At 35.0% G+C, this 23,208-nt stretch overlaps 1 protein-coding gene across 6 annotated transcripts; it reads right to left on the bottom strand.

The window, feature by feature from the left end:
- Positions 1-5,760: 5,760 nt before the first annotated feature.
- Positions 5,761-22,525, bottom strand: VDAC3 (voltage dependent anion channel 3). Of its 6 annotated transcripts, none has more exons than XM_003339656.4 (10): positions 22,377-22,513; positions 21,908-22,125; positions 18,451-18,522; positions 17,310-17,359; positions 13,595-13,747; positions 12,504-12,556; positions 10,248-10,475; positions 9,486-9,636; positions 6,633-6,690; positions 5,761-6,292 (listed from the first exon to the last, which is right to left on the bottom strand). In XM_003339656.4, exons 3-10 carry the CDS (start codon positions 18,515-18,517, stop codon positions 6,201-6,203), a joined length of 852 nt encoding a protein of 283 aa, XP_003339704.1. In that variant the 5' UTR covers positions 18,518-18,522; positions 21,908-22,125; positions 22,377-22,513; the 3' UTR covers positions 5,761-6,200. The 6 variants fall into 6 exon arrangements, with proteins under 6 accessions (XP_003339704.1, XP_056669580.1, XP_056669581.1 ...); XM_056813602.1 differs by having other exon boundaries at positions 18,451-18,519; XM_056813603.1 differs by having other exon boundaries at positions 22,024-22,125.
- Positions 22,526-23,208: the final 683 nt, after the last annotated feature.

Raw genomic sequence — 23,208 nt, 5'->3', positions numbered from 1 at the left:
CTTTGTTCCCTCAATTGTCTTTAAGCCAGGTGAAACGTCTAAAGAATAAGAGTTTTGTCTCCTGGTAGTATGTAAATATGAGGTACTGCTCTTTTGTGGATATTTTGATTGCAGAAAAGACAGGAAAAAAATTTGTATAAGGAACACTGATGAAAATCAACTTGAGAAGAAGCAGAGTCTCATATAAAAAATATTTGAGGAGAGACAGACTGCCTTCAACACAAGAGAAAACTGCACTTCAGATAAACATACCAAGAGGATTTGTTAGAAGGCAGAGCACTGTGGTCCTTTGCACAATGTACATATAATGATTTTCAGAATTTTGAAGGATACAGCTAATAAACCATAAGTCAAATAACTATTTGGGGACTGTCAAATAATTATATAGCCTGTTGGGGTCACACCTGACAGAAATGGAAGTTTTAAATTGTTCACAACATAATTAGAGATGAAGGCCTTGCTTTGAGGAATTAGAATTCAGAGGTAATAAATGATCAGATGAAGATAAAGGCAGAAGAGGATGCTAAATGTAGGAGGAGCTGGGGATAGAAGTCACAGAGGGCAAAATAAATTGCTTGCAGAAGACAATGCAGAAACTCATAGGGGCTGCAGGTTGACAAGCAGGTTTTGCCTGCTTTTGGGGGGAACCATGCTGTTTGGAAGAGAATTCTTTTGCTGAAGAGAGGCTGAGTCAGTCCAACAGAGCTGACTAAAGGTGAAGAGGCTCTGTAACTGCTGAAAGCTGATTGTTAAGAAAGCAAGAACCTATGCTATTTGGATCTATCTGTCCATCCACCCATGTATCTACCTAGTGCTCGCTCTCTTTTTATCCATGATAGGGCAAACCTCTCAAAGATCCCTGTGTTGATCTTTACTGCCCTCTCAGCTAAAGAGAGGGATGAGGAAAAAGTCAAACTTTGCAGCATTTTGAGTTATGCCAACATATTTAGTTTGAGAAGTGTAATACCACTCCACATCTATCACCCAGATGATGTCTTCTATACTACACAGAGAGGAGGAAGAGGCTGAGATACTTGTAAATAAATTCTATTAAAGAAGAAAGTGTAAAGGGCTTTAAAAGAATGCATGCCCTTTGATCCAGCAATATCACTAAGCTTGTACCCCAGAGATAATTAAAAAGTTTGTACAAAATATTCATAGCTGCACTTTTTGTGATAGCAAAAAATTGGAAAATGAGGGGGTGTCCCTTGATTGGGGAATGACTGAGCAAAGTGTGATATCTGATGATGATGGAATTGTGCTATATGAAATTATGAACTGCTTGATTTCTTTTTTTTTTTTAAACCCTTACCTTCTGTCTTAGAGTCAATACTGTGTATTGGCTCCAAGGCAGAAGAGTGGTAAGGGATAGGCAATGGGGGTCAAGTGACTTGCCCAGGGTCACACAGCTGGGAAGTGTCTGAGGCCAGATTTGAACCTAGGACCTCCCATCTCTAGGCCTAGCTCTCAATCCACTGAGCTACCCAGATGCCCCTGAACTGCTTGATTTCTATAAAAACTAGAAAGACCTCCATGAACTGATGTAGAGTGAAATGAACAGAACCAGAACATTGTACACAGAAAGTGAAATATTGTGGGATGATAATATGTAATGGACTTTGTTATTAATAGCAATGCAATGATCAGGACAATCCAGAGGGACTCATGAGAAAGAACTGTAGGAGTAGAAATGCAGAAGGAAAACATAGTCACTTGTTTATATGGGCATAGGATTTGGGGTTTTGTTTTTAAAAGACTACTGTATTACAAAAATGAGTAATATGGAAAGAGGTTTCAAGTGATAATACATGTATAACCCAGTGGAATTGCTTGTTGGCTCTGGGAGGGGGAGGGAAAAGGGGAGGGAGAGAACATGGATCATGTAACTATGGAAAAAAATAATTAAAAAAAAAAGAAAAGGAAAAAGTATACTACTTTCTCCCTGTCAAAGGTGGTTGGGTGCTAAAAGACTTGATATTGCTTCAACGAACCAGCAGCTTTGCCCAACAAGAAGGGGGCCAGAAGGGGAGCAGATAGGAGGGAAGTGTTCTTTTCTTGAGGGTGACATATTATCCAGAGACAAACTAGAGACACTTATTTTCAAGACACCAAAGACCAAAGGCCAGCCATCCAGAGACAAGAGTTGCCCCCCGCACATGGTTTCTCTATTCATGTGTCTTCCTATTAGATGCCTACGCTGCCCCCCACACAATGTATTGGTTTGCCCCAGATTTACAAGTCAATTTTCCAATGAAATTCCCATATGTTTTACGCCATTGACATATTATCAATTTTACATTTATCTCAATCTTTGTCAGAATTTTTAAGCTTTAATTAGGGATAGGTAGGTGGTGCAATGCAGAGTGCCAGGACTAAAATCAGGAAGACCCGAGTTCAAATGTGACCTCAGATTAGCTGAGTGGGACTCCTGGGCATGTTTGCCTGTTTTCACATCTATAAAATGAATATAATAGCACCTACTTCCAAGGTTGTTGTGAGAAGCAAATATTTGTAATGTACTTGGCACAGAGCCTGGCTCATAAATGCTCTAAGCTAGCAATCTTATTATTTTTAATTTTTTTTTTTATGGAGTAACTTGGTGTGAGAAATAGGATACTATTCTCCATCTTCACTCTGCTCTCAACCTCAAGGAGCTATTTTATAGCCAAAATTATAGCTATGTTAAGTCATACAGACCTTTTACAGTTTCTTTTGCCCACTAAGTTTTAGTTTCAAGTAACCAGAATTTCATCTTTTCTAATGTAAGCATTTATTCAGTTTTACATAAGTTATTCTTCAGTGAAAGCCATTCTTTGCTTTCCATCACATAATAGTGCAGTCTTTCCTTTTTTTTGTTGGAAGAGTAGCTCGCACAATTCAAGCAGGCATTCCATTTTAAGTGAATTGTTTTGGAGTTACACTTTCAGAGGACTAACAGTGAAGCATGCGTCCAACCTCTCAGCAGAGGTAGTGGATTGTGAACATGGAATAAGGCATTAACACATGGCTTGTGTGTTGGCAAAGACCTTTCTAGGTGAGTTAAATTTTGGAGCCCTATCAATGCTTTTCAAAAATCTAATTACAATATTTTGGGGCAATTTACCTGCCTGAATTGCCTAACTGTTTCATGTTCTGGCAGGAGACCAGTCAGTGATACATAGTCTCAGTTACATGGCAAAGTCTGACAGGGTCAAGTTACACAGTATAGGCAGGTATAAATAGATGGTTTGCAGCCACTGCAATTGGAAGGAACATGACACTGATGAGATCACAGAGCTATTTGAGCATCTGAGTTTCTTTGATTACTTTTCAACTACTAGGGACATTGCATCTATTTAATTCTCATCTCTGCCTTGGCAGTATTAGGATTTGATTCCCCATTACATGGAAAGCACTTGATGTTTATTTGTTCGTTAATGCATGATTACTTCTCAGCAATCCTTTCCCCCATTTAATTTTTCCATTGTAGTGTAAGATTTGTTTACTCCCATCGTCAAACTTAGTTCCAGCTTATCTGTAGGATTTTCCCTGTGATTTCTTTCTTTCTTTTTGTTCCTTCACATTATTAGGGGAATTTCTTGAATTTCTGAGGTGATGCTGATATAGGACCAGTCAGTCAATCACTGTGTCAGGTCAACATTTAAAAGTGAACTGTCCAAGGTGGCACACCTACATTGTGGCAGAGGCTGTTGTAAATCTGAATTGCCTGCTAAGAAATCAAGCACTTTTCTTTGGCAAGAACACAGATATACCAACACGAAAGAAGCTAGTTACCACATGTTCAAAGAGGACAGACGTTTTCAGCATGTGCATGAGGTTCAGAGTTATATATATTTATTCAACACCCAAGCTGATTTGTTAGGAATGGTACCTGTAGCTCCAGAATCCAATACATAGACTTCTAATATGGTAGCAATGAGGAATTATATTTATATTAGAGGGATTGGGAAAAAGCAATAATTGTGTAGAAGCAGCAAAAACAAGATGACAGGTTTTTCTCTTCCTCTTGGCTACTTTTAAGAATGACAAATGTGAAGTTGTAAAGATGAAGCTACTGAGTATTCTTGCTCCCTGTGTAGTTTGAAGGATAAAAGATGACTTTAGATGATCCTGCTTGGGAATTCAATTCCCCATTCTACATGCAGCCATTCAGAAGAGAAATCCAGTCAGATATGTTTTAACAAATACCTGACTGTTAAATTTACATTACAATTCCTATTTCAGTATTTTCCCCTACACATTAAGAACGGTTGCTCAGCAATGAAATATTTTCATTTATACAAACTAAAAAAGTACAAGTACACAACTATAAAGCTTTAGTAATTGTCACAGGTTAAGACTCAGAACATTAAGCTCAATCAATTTAGCAATTAAAACTAGCTAACCAAACCCCCTTTCACCATCATTCCTATTCTTTCTGATTCTCACCACCATGGGATGCTAAGAATGGCAATGCAAAACTGAAGAGAGCTGCTCTGAAGTATTACTCCATTTATATATTGCATGAATAGTCTTATTTACATGAATTAGTCAAGGACACAGTTGATAAAATCTCTGTTACAGAAGCCACTGAGAGAAGTTTGTTTTTATATCTATATGTAGATAGGTCTAGTAAATTTTTGAAAATTGCTTATGGACACTTTTATTCCTAAAATGTAGTTTTTTTCCATCCAATTTTCTCCTTTAATAGGTTTTGTGCAAAAATAGGGGTTTACAGACACTACCCATGATTGTGACTGATAGCATTTTTTTTTCTTTTTGGTCAAATAGTTGGTGTTTGGAATTTTCCCCTCAATACAGGAAATTATGCTGAAATCATGTCTATGTGTGGTATTTAAAGGAGGGTAGTGTTAAATGCCTAATTTGATTGTTTTATCTGATGTTAGGTCAATCAGGTAAAACCTAGCACACTACCAATATTCAGAAATAAAGCCTCTGTCCCTAATGATCAATATACAACTTTGTTTTCCCTCTCAAAAATTTTCTTTAAAAATAGGAAATTGGACTCAACATTTCTTTGTTATTTATTCAGAAGGCAGAGAATAAGACACTTATTATCTGCCTCTTCTTCAACTCTCCTGCAAAAGTTCTGTTAATAAAACTATTTTCTGCTGAAAAATTAACTCTACTTGTATAAATTAAATTACTACTTGCAAACACAATTGCTTGCTCAAAATATAGCACATCTCATGTCTGTAATAGCTCAAAGCTGGACTAAGACTTTTGGGACACCTTGTATTTCCATTTCCCACTTCTACCATGAAAACTGTCAATTCTGAATTGTAGCTATAATTTTTTAAAGATATTAGTAACTCTTTTCTGTGATCTTTGTAATAGTTCTACTCTCACCCTTTGTCTCTATGTCTCTATGTCTTTCTTTCCTATTGTGAATTTGTACTCATTTGTTTCTATCTACTCACCCTCTTTAGTTCTTGGCAGACTTCAACATTTTCTATATAATCCTAACTGACCCTGGAAATGGAGCGCAGGACAGTCAAAATGTTTTTCTGAGCAGATCTAGGAAGAATGGAGCCGACTGAGACGATCTTCTGATCACTCCTCAGGCTGAATATTTAAGCAATAAAGGAGGTGAAGCAAGTAGTTGGAAGAGACCAGCAATGACAGCTTAACAATTTTAGGTTGTTTTTCAGTATCTTAGATATATTAAATCTTTATACAAACCTCACCCAGCTATCATTCATACCAAAGTATTTGAGTCATATTCAATAGTAAACCCCCATTAGCAACAGATACAAGCAATTATGTTCCAAATGTGATGAATTTATTTTACTTTGATGCAAAACCAAAGCTTTCACTATAGCACAGAGACCAATTTGATAAAAGGTCATGAAAAAGTGGTGTAGGACATGCAGAACGTGATGTACAAACTGGAGGATCAGGTCATTTCCTTTATAACATGACACTACACTGTCGTTGAAGAACAAATTTAAATAACACTGAGCGAATGAACTGAAATGTGGCACAAACATTACAACTTCCATGCATTCCTTCAAGTATCTCTCTCTTATAATAGACTCAAAAACCTCTAGACTTCAGTGTGGTGGTGCTACAACAATTCTTTGGAAGAATAAAAAGTTCACATTGTTGAAATTTCACAGAAGAATATTAAGGCCAAAACAGAGTGGGTTCATTTCTCTTCATTTCCAGGGACAGATCTGATACTTTACTTAAAAACTATATTAAGCTTCCAATTCAAATCCTAACCCAACTTTATGACCTCCTGCATTGAAGTTTTTTCCATCAATTAAAGCTGACAGCGTTAATTTTACACCTGCAAAGATGGAAAAAACCATTATCATACATTACTAACAAAACATCTAAATTTTAGACAAGTGCATTTCAAACCTTCCCTATGATTGTCTACTTCCTTCAGTAGTCTTGATGAATGGTCTGATTAGAAAAAAAAGTATGGATTTTTTTGGTTTATACTTATGGGACACTATAAGCTTTTATGTCAACAATATTAAAACCAGAATTTAGATAATAAAAACATTCTTGGGTGTTTTTTTTTATGACTATTGCAAACTAATTTATTCCAGCTCTACAATGAAAATTTGTTTCTTACTCCCCTTCCCACCCTACTTCCTTCCAATAATATCCCTTTCGCTTACCGGCTCGGAGTGTCTGAGTATAACCAAGTCCGATAAGGCTGGCATTATTCACTTTACCCTAAAATTAGAAGACACAAAAAAAGTTATTTTTTCATGGAGATAATCACAATTAGTAATTTTACCTATACTCTGCAGTTGTCAGAAGCATCTTAGGATACAATCTATTAACTATTGATATTAAAAATTTAAGAGATAAAAAGATCAACTTCTATGACATCATTTAAATTATTCCTAGGATACTACTATAATACTGTTTCTTGGAGTTGCTCAGAACCTCTTCTAAGATTTAAAATTTTTATGATTAAAGATATTTTCCCTATGGTTATGGTTGGACATTACCTTAATGTTATATAACTTCAATTTATAGTAGCAATTCAATAACTATGTTGACTTGATTATTGCTATTTATGGCTTCCTACATATTCTATACAGATGCAAAATTTTTAAACCTGATAAACAAATCTCAATTTATAATTAAAAATAGATAGAGGGACCAACTGGGTGGCTCAGTGGATTGAGAGCCAGGCCTAGAGATGGGAGGTCCTAGGTTCAAATCTGGCCTCAGACACTTCCCAGCTATGTGATCCTGGGCAAGTCACTTAACCCCCATTGCCTAGCCCTTACCACTCTTCTGTCTTGGAACCAATACACAGTATTGATTCTAAGACAAAAGATAAGGGTTGAAAAAAATAGAGAATAATATTGAGTTCCTCAATCACAAAAAATGTTAAAATTCTAATTAGTACAATAAGGTGTCAGTTAGAACATTATAACATTCATTAAAAAAATATTTACCAAACACCTAAAATGCAAGATATTCGGCTTGGTTTGATAAATTTATCTAGCATCTTCTATGGAGCAAAAAGTGAAACCACTATATTGTAGAAATGGTACTAGACTATGAGTCAAGAAAAAAAGAGTTGGATTTAAGTCCAGATGCTGCCATTTATTAGCTACATAACCTTGGAAAAGAAAATTATGATTCTCTGAAACCTATTTCCTTTTCTATAAAATAATAATAATTCTATCTAGCCTGCCTACTTTATCAAGGCTGTTGTGAAGACCAAATGATTATATATAAAAATGTTTTTATTAGTAGTAAGCACTATAGAAACAAGATATTCAAATTATTGAAAAGTTACTAAGTAATCTAGAAAAGCAATTCTCAAAGTGAGGTTCATTGACCCTTGTGGATTGATCCTTAAGGTCAAAACTATTTTCCTATTAAAAATATTTCTCCCTTTTCTAGCTACATATCTGTGTGATGCTGGATTTTCTTTAAATATTTCCACTAAAATAACATGTCACAACAGATATAAGAATCTAACCGGTTTCCTATTAAGCCAGACATTAAAGAGATGTAGAAAAATACTCAGAACAATACTATTTTTCACTACTTTCTTTAGTCTGGAAAATATAGGGTTTTTTTTAATATGTTAAACATATAAATATAGATTTTATCACTTAATGTCAATGAAAATAAATATAGACAGATGTAACCTCCATAGACAAAACTAGTTTGGGGTTCTTAATTTCCATTAGAAGTCCAGAGACTCAAAAATTAAAGAACTGCTGACCTAAAAGAATAAAGTTTCCAAAGTATTAATTTTTTATCCAGGGTAAAATTTCTAAAACCTGGGTATCTAATTACTCAAGTAATAAGCATAAATCAGAAAAATCACATCAAAAGAAATTCTGGACCAAAGCTAAGATTTCATACCGATGCAGACCTGTACTACTGTTCAATTTATACTCTTAGAACTGCCTGTGGCAATGAAAAGTTAAATAATTTGGCCAGGGTCATACAAACAGTATAGATCAGGCTGGAACCCAATTCTTCCTGATTCTGAATGGATTTCTATCCACTATGCCATGCTGCCACCTTGTTGAGATAAATAGAAGTCTCAAATATGAATTAAATTTTTTTAATAAAACAGCAGTTTTACTCACATACATATGTGTAGATAATGCCCCAAACTAAATACTGACCGAAATCACTGCAATTAGACATGCTACCAAGCCTGCTTTAATGAATGAAAGAGATGAATAGGTGGGTATAAAATCCTTTAAAAAATATTTTTCTAAGATTCCACACAAACAGTCCAGATTATAACAATTTAATATATGAATTAGTGAAGTTTTAACGATGTTTCGCTGTGCTTAGTATAAGTGGTATGCTGTAAAATATTTGGTCCACTAACTGGTACTTAACTCAGTTTCTTCATCTTAAAAATGAGAAAGATAACACCTGCCCTAACATAAGATAATAATGTATAGAATGAGAAAATAGTCAGCTAAATGATGTAGTGGATGGAGTGTTGAACTTAGTGAGGAAGACAAGTTCAAATGTGACCTAAAGCATTTACTAGTTATGTGACCTATTTTTAAAATGGGGGTAAAAAATAGCCTATTTCCCAGTGTTGTTGCAAGGACAAAAGGAGTGCTCTATAAGTGCTAGTTACTATAATATGTGAAATGCTTTAATTATCTTAAAATGTTAAAAATGTAAGTAAATTAATAATTATGTGCCTATTACTATCATTGAAAGCTATTTTGATACAAAATAATAGCAACAAAGTATATTATAATGCACTCTCACTTATCATAGAGAATTTTAGAATTAAAGAGCTTTAAGAACTGGAATTCACCCTTTATTTTACAAGGTAGTAAACTAATTTCAGAGAGGGAAAGCAACCTGCCCAAGGTCAGAAGGCTAAGTAGTGGCAGAACAGAAACTGATATCTAGGACTTTTGACTTCCATGCAAAACAAACAAAATCAATCACAAATCATTCAGTTGCAACTGGTGGGTGAAAATTCAAGAACGGAATGCCATTCAGGCATCTATTCTTACAGATAGAGAAGTTTTGTGATCCAGCTTATACTTAGCAGCAATGCCAAAACGGGTGTTGTTACTGCCAGCTGTCCAAGCAAGATTTATCGAAGTTTCAATCTTCTCACTAACTTTTTGGTAGATTGACCCTCCAAATTCAGTGCCATCATTCCTGTTTTTATGGAAAATCCAGAGAAAAGATAATTTTAAAAATCAGTCTTTCTTAGGTTCTCTTACATGATTAGGAAATAAATGCTGAGATTGCAAATTAGGACCCCATTTTTTTTTTACTTCTTATATAAACAAATGACTCCACAGTGAAGAACTAAATGCAATTAAAACTTATATCTAATTCAAATACTAATAGAACTAAAATTATCTATATGGTCCCTCAAATGTGAAATGATTTAATTAGGATGACTGAACCTTCACATAAAATTTGCACGGAACCTTTCTCAAAATAATTCAACTATGTCCAAAAGAAACTGGTTCTACTTATCTTTTTACGTTTTCCTAGAATCCATGGACTCTTAAAGAAGCAAGATTCATGGCAGACAACTGCCAATAAATAATAAAATCAAAAGAAAGGCAAAAACACAGCATTAAAAAAAACCTACTCAAGATTCTCTGCAGTATGGCTCCAACTTAAGCTCCTCTCTCCATTTCACAGTACACTGCACTGAAACTGCTCACTCCCTAACATGGCCTACCCTTCATCTAACATGCCAATTTTAAGTGTTCCATTTGGGCAATTCATAGTAGGACTGAACTGATAATACTCACACATGTGTATGCAGCTGGAAGTCAGCACCTTTATAACCCAGGGCAAAATTATTCTGAGATAGTTTGGATTTGGCTGTATCAAAACTCATCTGATAGCCAGCAAGCCATCCTTCATAAGCCAATACAGCCCAGCCATAGATGGTCGGTCCAGAGAAATCAATGTCAACATTTCCACCAAGACTGAAACATTCTCGTCTATAGGAGGCCTTTAATTTACCACTCTTCTTGCTGTAAAGAGAAATATTTCATTTTATTCTTTTCAGCTGCAATATCTTGCTTATTTGGTAATCTTAATCATCGATCTTTATAGCATCAGACCCAAAACTGAAATTTTCTTTAATGTTATGCATCATATAAAGTAAAACTTTCAAATATCTTAAATTTATTAGCAATAAAAACTTGTGTATAGGCCCAAATGATAGGACAAATTATCATCAATTTCACAACAACTGAAGCACAGAAGTTAGAAACTGAGAAGCTGTTTTGGTAAATCAATTTATAAATCACAATTACATGTATTAAAATGAAGAAACCAATATTATTTCAAGTATTTTAGAATACATGTCAGATTTAAATGTTTCCAAATGCCAGAAAGGTAGTAATTCTAAGTATTTTAAAGTTATTAACCTATAATGAAGTTATTTTAATTCCCATAGTCATGTCCCGACTCTAACAAAGGCCCTATGAGACTTCATCTAATGCCAGGTCATCTCTCTTAGTCATAAATGGAAGAACTTTTATCTGTTATTATAAGTGCTATTTATTTTAGCACCTTTCACCATAGAATTCTGAATGTCTTTGCATAGTTACTATCCAAATTGGTTTTCTTTTCATTAAAAAAAAAATTCTCATCAAATAAAACAACCCTTTCCACATACAAATTAGAAGACAAAATGGCTTTTATGTGAAATTGCAAATATCTAATTATGTACTATTTGCTTTCCTTTTAAGTATATAATAAATTCAACTTGTAACTTTCAAAGCTAACCACCTTGTCTATATTTCCTTGGATTTCCATCTCATTTGTGTATTTCCAAAAAAAATGTTTTAATAAACTTCACTTTTCTCTCTCTCTCTTTTTGCAATGTTATCACTACTAATCTCCACCATCAGTACTACCCCCACTGATAAAAAAGAAAAACAACTCTTGGAACAAATATGCATAGCCAGACAAAACATATTTCCACAATGGCTATGTCAGAAAATGTATGACTGTACCTTAAGTCTATTACCCTTCAACCAAAAAGTTTTTTAATTTATTCTCAGAACACTACAGTTAGGTATTTAGGGAGCAATAGTATTCCCAAATTATAGATGAGAAAACTGAGGCAAAGAGAAGCTCTCTTTGAGATAAGAGAACAAATTAGTAGCATAAATTGGAATCAAATTTCGGTTTCCCAAGAGTCTAGTTCTTTGGTCATTAAGATCAGGCTGCCTCCTTAATAAATAACAACTTTTCAGTTGAAGAACCTAATTATAATGAGTAAATGAAAGCATTTAAGTGTTTACTACATACAATAGAAACAAAAAGCAAGACCCTGATGTTGAGGAGCTTCCATTCTATCCTAATAGCACACACATGTAGGTTTCAACTACATATCAAATGGAAAAGCCCAGCGGTCCTTACTTAGGATGCAGCAAATGGCAATGCATTTCTTTAATGTTGTTTTCATTGCTAAAACTATATCAGATACTGATGTCAAACCATTTAACAGTCGCAAGGTCTTCTGTGGGAAGAACTTTTCTTTTCCAGGTCTTCAGTAACTTAGAAATTTTGGGAGGAGACCACACTTGTGATTTCATTCGTATATAGAATTCTCAGTGAGGAAAAGCCTTCTAGTGCAGACCATCAACTGTTTTGCAATTAATAATTTTAGTGTTGCCTGAGGACACTGAGAATTTAAGTAACTTGTCTAGGGTCACATAGCTAGATGTCAAAGGGAGCACATGAACTTGGGTCTTCCTAACTTCAATCCATTACACTATTATTTTCATTTAATTTTCAAGAATACAGTTAGGGAAAATAGCCGTGTACTGTTAAAACTACCATACTTCATAAACATTTTCTAACAACTACTTATACTTTGGCATTTTAATAAATTTTCCAAGTTGTCAAGCCCTATAATTTGTCTTTATTCTCAACATAACCTCCACACTTTCTCCTCCACTTAAGAGTCTCTTTCAGGTTACATGTCTATTCTCTTATGTCCTCTTGACAACAAAGGATACTCTGGAAAATCATGAGTATATAATTACCCTGTGTTTGGTACAAATATGGTGTCAAGAGTCAGCTTCAAACCGTCAGCCAACTGAAAAAGATCAAAACATTTAATATTACCGAAACTTTGTACTCAAGAAGTCATTTTCAAGCATCTTGTAACTATGTCTAAGGCGAAGAGAATTCACAATACAAAATCTATTGTAATATTATGTATCAAAGCATTTCCCCCCTTAAAGTTCTCCACCCTCTCAAAAAAAGAAAAGGGCAAACCCCAATACAACAAATAAAATTAAAATTTTATCTAAATGACAATTTTTTTTTAAAAAACCCTTACCTTCTGTCTTGGAGGCAGAAGAGTGTTAAGGGCTAGGCAATGGGGGTCAAGTGACTTGCCCAGGGTCCCACAGCTGGGAAGTGTCTGAGGCCAGATTTGAACATAGGACCTCCCATCTCTAAGGCCTGGCTCTCAACCCACTGAGCTACCCAGCTGCCCTCATCAAGAATTCTTAAAGGACCAGAGTTTTAGTTCTAAAAAATAATCTGAACATCTTTTAACACTTAAGTCAACATAAGAAAATATTTACAAATTTTGTAAATTTTTTTTTTATAGTTAATAGTGCCCTACATATATTTGGCACTGAATTAACAACTGATTGCCTGAAAAGATTACATAACCCCAAATTTTTTTTTCTTAAAATCTGACTTTGTAGGCCAGATCTAGAATGGAATGAGTACTATACATCAAAATGAAGATGCAATAGGATAGTTAACCATATAGTAGAGTTGTCAAACTCTTGTCTGAAAAACTCCAAAGAATATAGATGATCAGATTAAAATATAATAAAAACAATGCATAATGTTAATTTGTGCGTTTCTAAGTCAATATGTCTAAGTCAACATTTCTATTTGAGTTTGATGCCAATGGTCTTATTGTTTTTTATATCACTATACAATCCTTACTACTTTTATATAATTTCATGGTAGGATAAAAACTAGTATGGCCAGTGAAGAAAAAAGCTACTAGGCAAGTTATAACATGCAATCAACAACATATTTTCTCGTTTGTTCAACATTCAATTTGTAAGATGTACTTATTTAAAAATAAACTTCTACTCTTTCCTCTTACTTTATTCTCCATGCTGATTTCTGTCCCCAGGGTATTGTCTGTGTTCCATTTTTGAATGAAGGTAAGCCCATAATCACAGATCTTGTACTTTGTTTCCAAGTTACCTGAAGCTTTCCCTGTATCAGTATATGAATGACCAGATGTGGAAAATTCCTAGTGAAAATGAGAAATTAGGCAACAATTTCAGAATTAACATGTTAAATTAAACAAATTAATTTTAGAAACTATTACTACTACATTCCTCAAAAACTACAAAAATTCACTATTTTTATGGCCCCAACATCTTGAATGAGTATTCCATTTCTATAACAATTTTAATCTCCAAATTTCCTTCATCTTTTTCACAAATGTTAAATATTTTAATCATTTTTAGATATCTTTCAATCACTATCATTCTCTAATATTCATTTCTTTGGCCTCCTACATACCAGTACTACATAAAAATACCCAAGTGCAGGAATTATATCTTAGTCATACTATATTAGATTTATGTTTAGTTGTTACTCAATATTCACTGAATGAAAAGTAACTGCCAAAAAAGAAATTTATCTTAAACATTTACATTTTTTACATTTAGGTCAAACCCTTAGTTTTAAAATGCTAAAAGAAATTAGATTTTTTTTTTATTTTCAAGTTTTTGGTCTCATTATTAACTAGCTCACTATTTCATTGTGAAATTTGTAGCAATTCATGTGAATCTTAAAATGATTACCTAATTCCTTATCTTGCCTCCCAAACTAATAATTAATAAGGGTAGAATAATTAGCTATTTATGGTCAGAATTCTAATGATTTTTTAGAAATGATAATTTGTAATACTTTTAATATCCTTAAATCAACATCACTGAAAAGAATTTGTCCTAGCAAACATCTAATGCTAGAAGCAGGCTATGTCTTACATGCTAGAGAAACATGACAAGATAGTTATGATATACTTATTAACGCAGAGCAAAACCCTTATTAAAATAAGTTCATCACATGCTTTAATCCAATCAACATTGCAGAAGGTTTTGTTTTTTTTAACAGGATACTACTACTTTTCTACTGGATACATAAAATATTTCATTTTAGTGGCTCTATAAATTTGAAATCTTGATAACTACAATAGCAAATATAAAAATAATTAAACTGTCAAGGATTCTTCAGATATAATGCAACAAGATAAACTCTTTTATTTCAATTTCCTTGTTACTTCTAGTTATTTTTCATTTGGAAGAATCACAGATCTAAGAGAATTGTGGTTCATATATTAAGCAGGTTTACCTATAAACACATGTTTAAGTTTTTGTATAAGGGCTTAATAATTGTTTTACACAGGTAAAATATTAGTAACGTGTTTAAAAAGTATGCTAGGCATTTCATAGCTCTTATTTGCATGCTAATGAGCAACAAAATCACAAATTATTGCAACACAGATAGGTCATTGGTATGATGAAAATATTATTTTCCATATCTGGAAAATGAAAAGGATGCAACCTTATTGTGGAATTTTTATAGCTATGATGAAGAAAGCATATTACTAGACCAAAAACATACATAAGGAATAAAAAAGCAAGCACATAAGCACACTCTTTATTCTTACCAGCTGGATGAATAATCCCAAACCACAGCCGCATGAAAAGATAAAATTTTAAAGTTTTGTGATTTTTTTGAACATGAAAGCTACTTTAATAAGTCTCCATATACATCTAAAACATCATTATCTAATACAAAATCTTATACAGTTAAAAAAAAAAGCCAAATGCAAAAGTTGAATATTTTCTAAACAGATGGCTTCCTCTAAAGAGTCACATCTATAAAATGCTTATAAATACATACTATCCCCATGAAGCAGGCATTTAACCTTACTGGGAACACCAAAATAGACTGGCAATGCTAATACAAGATCAGGCAATCAGTGACAAAGCTATTACTAGAAAAATGCTAATCTTTCAACTCCAATACTCTATTCTGATCACATCATAACATACCAAAATGAAAGGTATATGCAGGTCATGTAAGACAGGTTTCCAGTGAAGATAAAGTATACTGAAAGTTTTTTAGACTCCATGGAACTCTTCTGAATGAAATTAATGGCTAAAGTATCCTTCGAAAATAAACCCACAAAGTCCTTTCTATGCTCATAATTTTCAATAAAAATCATTTTAAGGTCCTTGGATAGTTTAGATTTGTAATTTATTTCTGATATTTTGTTAACGAATTACAAAAGGTTACAGAGATAATAGGCTACAAAAGTGAAGGACATTAAACCTTTAATGGAGTATATAAGACAACTCTAAGTTTTCAGTAAAATTAAAAGTAGACATATTCAGATGTCTTTGGCCCTGGGATAGATATCATCTGTCTTTGCCTCTGACAGATTCAAAAAGCTCTTTTTTGAAGAAAAGATATATACTCAAGAAAAAAATTTGTTCTTCTTATCCCTATACTTAATTGTCTAAATAGGGCTGTTAATTTTAGAGGATAAACAGTTAACTTGGAAAAAAAAAAACTTTTGTAGAAAGTTTCCCTGATAAAGATTTACTTTTCAAAATACCTATAAAGAACAAATTCAAGTTTATAAGAATATGAACCATTCTCCAATTGACAATTGGCCAAAGAACATGAAGAGGTATTTCTCAAAGAATGACATCCAAGTTATTAACTGGTATACATGTAAAAATATGCTCAAGCTCACTAATGACAGAATAAGGCAAACTAAGCAACTTCGAAGTTCTACCTCACACCCATATTGACAAATATACACAATGACATGTTAGAGGGGCCATGGGAAAATGGGCATATTATAGTAATGCACTGTTGGTGGATCTATGAATTAATATAGTCATTTTGTAAAGAAACTGGAACTATGCACCTTTGACAGTGATACTTCTACAAGGCTCATATCACAATGAGAGCAAAGGAAAAGGATCCAAATGTAAAAAAAATGTTTAAAGCTTGTAGTGGCAAAGAACTAGACATGAAGGGAATGTCCATAAATTGGGGAAAGACTGAACAAATTATGAAAGTAACCAACTGTTATAGTGGTGTAAGGAGTGATGAAAAGTATATAGAGTTCAGAGAATCCTCAGAAGACATATAGAAACTGATATAGAGTGAAATAAGCAGAACCTGGATAATAATTTATAAAATTACAACTTTGTAAAGACAAACAATTCTGAAAGATCTGAGATCAATGCAATAACCAACCATAATTCCAGAAGAGAGGTAATGGGGTCAAGATGCAGAATGAGATATATATTTTTGGATGCAGCAAATATGGAATTTGTTTTGCTTGACTAAACATATTTGTTAGCAGGTTTTTATTTTTCTTGTAAATGAAAGATGAAGTGCAGGAGAGAAAATAATGCTTACTCAGTGAAAAATTAAATGACCAGGGATGATCATGTGAATTAAGATTATGACTAAGGAAAGGCCAAGCCATAGGAAAAAAAGACCAAAGTGCACAAAACACATTACAACTATCCTAGCTCATTCTCCAAAGAGAAACCCAAGTTCTATAACTTAGAACAAAGATACCAAAATCCAAAACAAGTGATACTCACTACTGTAAATTATTTAAAAATTACACAACCAAGGAATTGTAATAAAAGAATTTTGTAAAAAAAAAAAATCAACACAGAAAAAAAAGTATACAATTACAGCAACAGTGAAAAATTACATAAAGCCAATAAATTTTCCTTTAGGCCAACTTATTTAAAACTACAGGTACTCACCACTCCACTGGAAGATTTGGTTCTAAGATCTATTTTAACCATGCCAAACCCTGAAATATAAAAGAAATAATAATATTCAAACAGTGAAAAGTTACAATTGGAGATGTTTTAATAAGGTAGGGGTACACTCTAATATGGCTATTCCATAATTTTAATTATAGCCAGGTAACTCAAAGGCAGCTTTACAAGACTATAGAGAAAAGAACAAGCCTAATGATTCATACAAGTGAGAAATACTTCTGCCATATTACAAGGGAGAATTAAGTATGCTAGAAAAAAATTTAGCTAACATATGCACCTATCCAAGCTAAAAATGGCAGCTAAGTTTCATAACATTTACTGAAGTCATGGTAATTTTAACAAAGGAAAATAACCCTAGTACAATTAAAAAAAAAAAGATTTTCCAGTCACTGAAATGACCACATAAGTTATTAAGATAATTTTGTGAGTGTCACTTCTTAGGAAGGGTACTTAATAAGCTTGAGAGCAGCCAGGAAAGCAATGAGTCTTAAATCCATTCTATAGGAGGATGGAGGGTGAAGGAACTGGGGATATCTGGCTTGAAGAAGAAAACACTGAGCAGGGTTTTGATGGTTATTCTTAAGTTTGTGAAAGCCTGTCATGTGGAAGAGGTACTAGATTCTCTTGGGCCTCAGGTGAAAACCACAAATAAGTGTAAGCTGCAAAGAGGCAATTTAAATGCAATATCAGGAAAAACTGACTAGCAATTAAAACTGTTTAAAAGTGAAATGAATTGCCTGGGGAGGTAGTGGATTCCCTGTGAATGGAGGTCTTCAAGCAAAGGTTAGACACCATTTGTTGAATATATTCTAATTTGGATTTGGGGGGGAAGGGGGATATGGGTTCAAAGGGACATTCTAAGTCACATTCTGTAATTATGTATAACTATGATATGTGATTATTAATAATTGTTATTTATATGTCAGTCTTCATCAATATAGCCTAAAAAAGAGAAATAAAATAGAAGCAAAACAAAGTCTTTCTTAACATATATTTCTTCTCTTAATGGGTAGCAAGACTTTAATATAAATCTATTAGTTATCTCGCAAAATAATATGAAAATAGTTAAAATGTAATTAGCATTATTTCACAAATAAAGGAATTAAAATTCACAGAATACCATATCCTTTGTTGAAGACATCCTTGGCAGCCTTTCCTAGGTCACAGTAAGTTGGTGTGGTACACATTTCTTCTGAGAAAAACAGCAACAAAGAAATAGAATAATTTAGTATTTACTCACAATTAGAATAGATCTTTTCTTCAATTACTTGTCCAATAGAAGGGGTTATGCTATCTCATTAAGGCAAAAATAAAGTAATAAAGTCAATTACAAATATCTAATATAAAAAAAAGTACTTGAAGAAATTTGAAACTTGGCTACTATTTAGATATATTCCAGATTTCAATGATTAAACCAGAAATGAACAAAAAAGTTTGCATCCAGATCTGCAATACAATACTACTATAAAAATTTGGTACCATTCCAGCATTTAAGTCAAATTTTGTTATTCAATAACTGACACAATTATAAAAGGCTAAAAGTAATAAAAATACTAGATCATTCTGTTATTTATTGGGGAACTTTTTGAGATGAGGAAAAATAAAAGAGCATCCCCATGAAGTTCAGAGGTGGCCTTTACAGAATTTTAAAAGAACTCACTTCTTTTAATGTAACCAGATATATAGACCAATCGTACCTGATGCTTTTTAAACAACAAGCAAAACTCCCTATAGATTAAAACCTCTCTTAAGACTATCATATAAAAGTTCAGGTAAAAAAAGCATCTCAGGTGGAGAGCAAAATAAGCAAAACAAAGAGAATATACAAAATGACTACAGTAAATGAAAAGATCATTACAAGGAAGTTGAGTCTCAAATAATGACAAAACCAATGAAGGACTTGGAAAAGAGATACTGAAGAAGTCTCCACCCCCATGGCAGAGGTGGGGAACTACTAAAACAGAATATTGTATACATTGACAGACAAAGTTTCTTTATTGAATGTTGTTGCCTAAGTGTTTTTCATTGTCACAAGGGAAAGTTCAACCTTGGGACATAAGGAGTAGGAAATGACTGGGTTAATGTAAAGACAAAAGATAATAAATAAAAAGAACAGCAAAGAAAACTTTTTATAAAACCTTGAAATGGGGATAACAAACATGTCACCACCTTACAAATGAATTAACCCATAATTGAATATCATTCACTTGAAGCTTTTTCTAAAAACGAGAGGGCTGAAACCAGGTGTATGACTACAAATAGTAATTTGTAGGGCCAAAAACCTTTCTGATCCAAGATAAAAAATGATGCAGTCAGATTAAATTCTTCCAAAGTGCCTTGAGCTTTCACCTTTATAATGAAATGTTCATCACTTGCCATTATGATCTTTTTGCCAAGTTCTCATAGAAGACATTGCATTTGTGAACCTGATATTCCTTTGCCCTCTTTATATAACAAGAAATCTATTCCTGCAATAGGTTCTGAAGTTTCTGACACTCAAGTTTAAAAGTCTAAATCAAGTGCAGAACCATTTCAAATTGAACTCTTTAACAAAACACATAATTATTACTAGGAAACAGTGCTCCTAAAGGCACAATTATTGTATGTGGACTATTTGCACACTCAAGGTAAAATATATTGGTGGATAAACCCATTCTTAAATTTAGCCCTCTGCTAAACCTCTCAAATATTGCAAAAATGACAAAATTGAAAAAAAGGGGTTAATTTGTTCAAAAAAAGGTAATGATCTGTATCACCATCACTGAATAATATTAGCTTCAATTTTGTCCTGAAATAGCTTCATATTTTACTTTTTATTTATTTCTAGGGCAATTTTATCTTACAAATCTAACAAATGAACTCATTCTATATATTTTTCACATCTCTTCAACTTCAGGTTTCTATCACTTTTTATACTTGTAAACAATCTTTTCAAATGATTTCTGAAAAATATCTTCTAAAGGCCCATAATCTTTTGGGGAAGTATATAATAAAAAACACTATATGCTAAGTAGAAATGCAATTCTTATTAAAGCTACTTACTAAAAGATTCTTATTAAGACCTTATTTCTTGTTGAGTTGTCTTCAGTCTTGTCCATCTTTGCCTCACCCCATTTGGAGTTTTCTTGGCAAAGATACTGAAGTGGTTTGCCATTTCCTTCTCTAGCTAATTTTCCAGATGAGGAAACTGAGGCAAACAGAATTAAGTGATTTGCCCAGGGTCACATGCAAGTGTGGCAGGTAAGTGTCCTAAACTGAATTTGAATTCAGGGTCTTCAGAACTGTAGCCCCAGTGTTCTATTCACTGTGACATCCAGCTGCCCACAAAATTTTGGGGGGAAGGGATTGAGAACCAGGTCAAGAAATGGTAAATCCTGGGTTCAAATCTAATCTCTGACACTTCCTAGCTGAGTGACCCTGAGCAAGTCACTTAACACCTGTTGCCTAGCCCTTACCACTCTTCTGCCTTGGAACCAATACAAAGTATTGATTCTATATATAAGAGAAGGTAAGGGTTAAAAAGAAAGAAAAACGAGAGCCCTTATTGGCTCTCTTTATAATATTTTTATTTTTATAGGAGTCACTGTCCAACTTACTCCTAACAAAGTGTTTGGATCAAAACTCCAAATACTTAGGACAAATTTTATGATTTAGTTTCTTTACTTATCTTCCCTTTGTTTAGTGCTATGTCATTTTTCCAGGTGTTAATTTATCATTGGCATTTTAAAAAATGGCAAGAAGATTTATTTTGCTAAAGTAATAATCAGTTATGCTTTATGTATGTTAGCTAAATGAAATACAGATATTGAGCTTCGTATGCACCAGGTACAGCTTATTAGAAAAAGATATAGAACAAATTACTCCCTACAATATTTTATTAACTTAGCAAAAACAAAAAATTCTTCAACTTCTGAGAACAGCTCACTAAAATCTTAGCTCACTAAAATCTTAGGTCAACGCTGAGGTAAATAATCCAAGGATTCATCATCATCATTTTACAAAAGAGGACGCAGGCTCTGAAGGGTTAAACTGATTTGCCCAAGGTCGCAATGCAATTAAAATGGAAGGGAAGGGATTTCCCAACTCTTCCAAGTGGCCGACCCGGGTTACTGCTCTGGAGTTTGTACTTTAAACATCTCATCTTTGAGATGGCCCTAGCATTCCAGAGGTACCACTTCCTAAGATTATAATCATCTTTTATCTATTTATTAACCGAGCACGGGCACTAGACGCGCGGACCCAAGGGCGCCGGCGTTGGGCGGCCACGGTTCCTAACACGGGCCCCCCAGCTGGGGTCCGGCCGTCAAGTTCCGGGAGCAGGTGACAGGCCCTCCCCGCCCCCTGGCTCTCTCCCGGGCACGTTCGGAGGCTCGAGATAGGCGCCCCAGACATTCTGGCTGAGGAGAAGGGGAGGTCTACCCCACCCTTCCCCTCCCCCCACTCGCCAGCTCGCTCGCTCTGCCCGGCCCCGCCCTGCCCCCTCGGCCTTGACACAAAAACCCTTACCCTCGCACCCTCCCTCAGCCGCACCACTCCCCCATTCCGGTTCTTCCCTGCCCTCAAGGCGCCGCTCTCACCTAGTTACAAAGTAGTCCCTTCTCCTTATCCCTCGTGGTATTCCACCCCAATCCTCAGCCCCGTTCCGCTAGCCTCGGGCAGGCCTGCGCTGCGCGTGATTCCGCGGCCTCCTCACCTCTGACTGAAGAGCCACTCTCTCTTCACCAGGGCAAAGCTGAAGGTCTTCTCCACACCGACCCGCGTGCGCATGCGCTAAAAATCGCTCCCGAAGCAGCACCTGCGCAAAGCAGGCCGCAGCGTGTCCCTTCCCGTCACGTTCCGTTCCGCCCCGCCCCGCCCCGCCCAAGCCGCTCTCCCAACCCCACCCCTGAGAGCTCCGTTCTTGGGAGCTTACGCTGGGCTTTTCTGGCACCTGCTGAGGGGAATACCGTCGTGAAGAGGCGTGGTGTGGTGTGGGAGAGGGAGAACTGAGGTGTCCGAGTGGCCGCAGAACTATTCCCGTCAAGTTCCAGGACCTAAATTGCTTACCGCGTACGCGTGCGCGGGAAGAATCCGCTACACACAGAGTAGCCGAAGGGCTAGGAGAGGTGAGGGAGTGGACGGTAGAAAAGCAGGACCATTCCTGGATGTGCCTACTCTCGCGAGAACTTCCGTGGGCGGGATCCTGTTACTAACACGTGAGAAGGCGGAGCCTTGCTGGTTTGTCTAAAGGGTGTAACCTGTAACCTAGGAGTCCTCACAGATTCGAATCCCCGGTGACCCAATGAAGTGCTCTGACTCTCATTTTCTTTATCTGAAAAATGGAAATCATGATTATAATAACTAGGCAATCTCATGGTTGTTGTGAGCTTCCAATTCTATATTTTGCAAATTTTGAGGGGCTCTATCAATGTTGGCTTTTGTTTTATATTATTTAGGAGAGCCTGGATTATTCTGCTTTTAATCTAGAAATGGTTCATTAAATGATGTATTAATAGTAGCTAACATCAAATTTGGAAGGCTTTGAGTATGGACCTGGTTGTAGACAGCATATGTGTTGTTCAAGGATGCTCCTGGCTTCCTTTGAGGAAATTTGGTCACAGCATCTCATGGAGAAAATCTACCAAGGCATGGAGAAGTGATCAGATACTTCTTGATAAGTACCTTAAAAATCATATTGTTAAAGAGGTTTGAGTGAAATAGGAGGGGGAAGTGCTGCCTATGTCTCCCAAAAGCTATGTGAACAAAGATCTCCAACAAGTACAAGATTGAATAGTGTTCAGAAATTTAGGAAGAGTCATCTTTCCAACACAGGTTCACCCCAGAGATAAGTAACAAGGACAAGAACTCTGGAACAGAAGTGGCATCAAATCACAGCCAG

Source organism: Monodelphis domestica, chromosome 1, assembly GCF_027887165.1.
Source record: "Monodelphis domestica isolate mMonDom1 chromosome 1, mMonDom1.pri, whole genome shotgun sequence".
In the NCBI taxonomy this organism is placed as follows: Eukaryota; Metazoa; Chordata; class Mammalia; order Didelphimorphia; family Didelphidae; genus Monodelphis; species Monodelphis domestica.
Note: the sequence above shows the minus strand (reverse complement) of the source record. Positions and strands in the feature narration are given on the sequence as shown.

Excerpts from the sequence above, each read along its gene's own strand:
- VDAC3 (XM_056813604.1), bottom strand. The coding sequence starts at position 18,517 with ATGTGTACCACACCAACTTACTGTGACCTAGGAAAGGCTGCCAAGGAT. Across the intron at positions 13,748-17,309 it reads CCAAATCTTCCAGTGGAGTG|GAATTTTCCACATCTGGTCA; the intron begins GTGAGTACCTGT and ends CATTTTCACTAG. Across the intron at positions 6,293-6,632 it reads TACTCAGACACTCCGAGCCG|GTGTAAAATTAACGCTGTCA; the intron begins GTAAGCGAAAGG and ends CCATCTTTGCAG.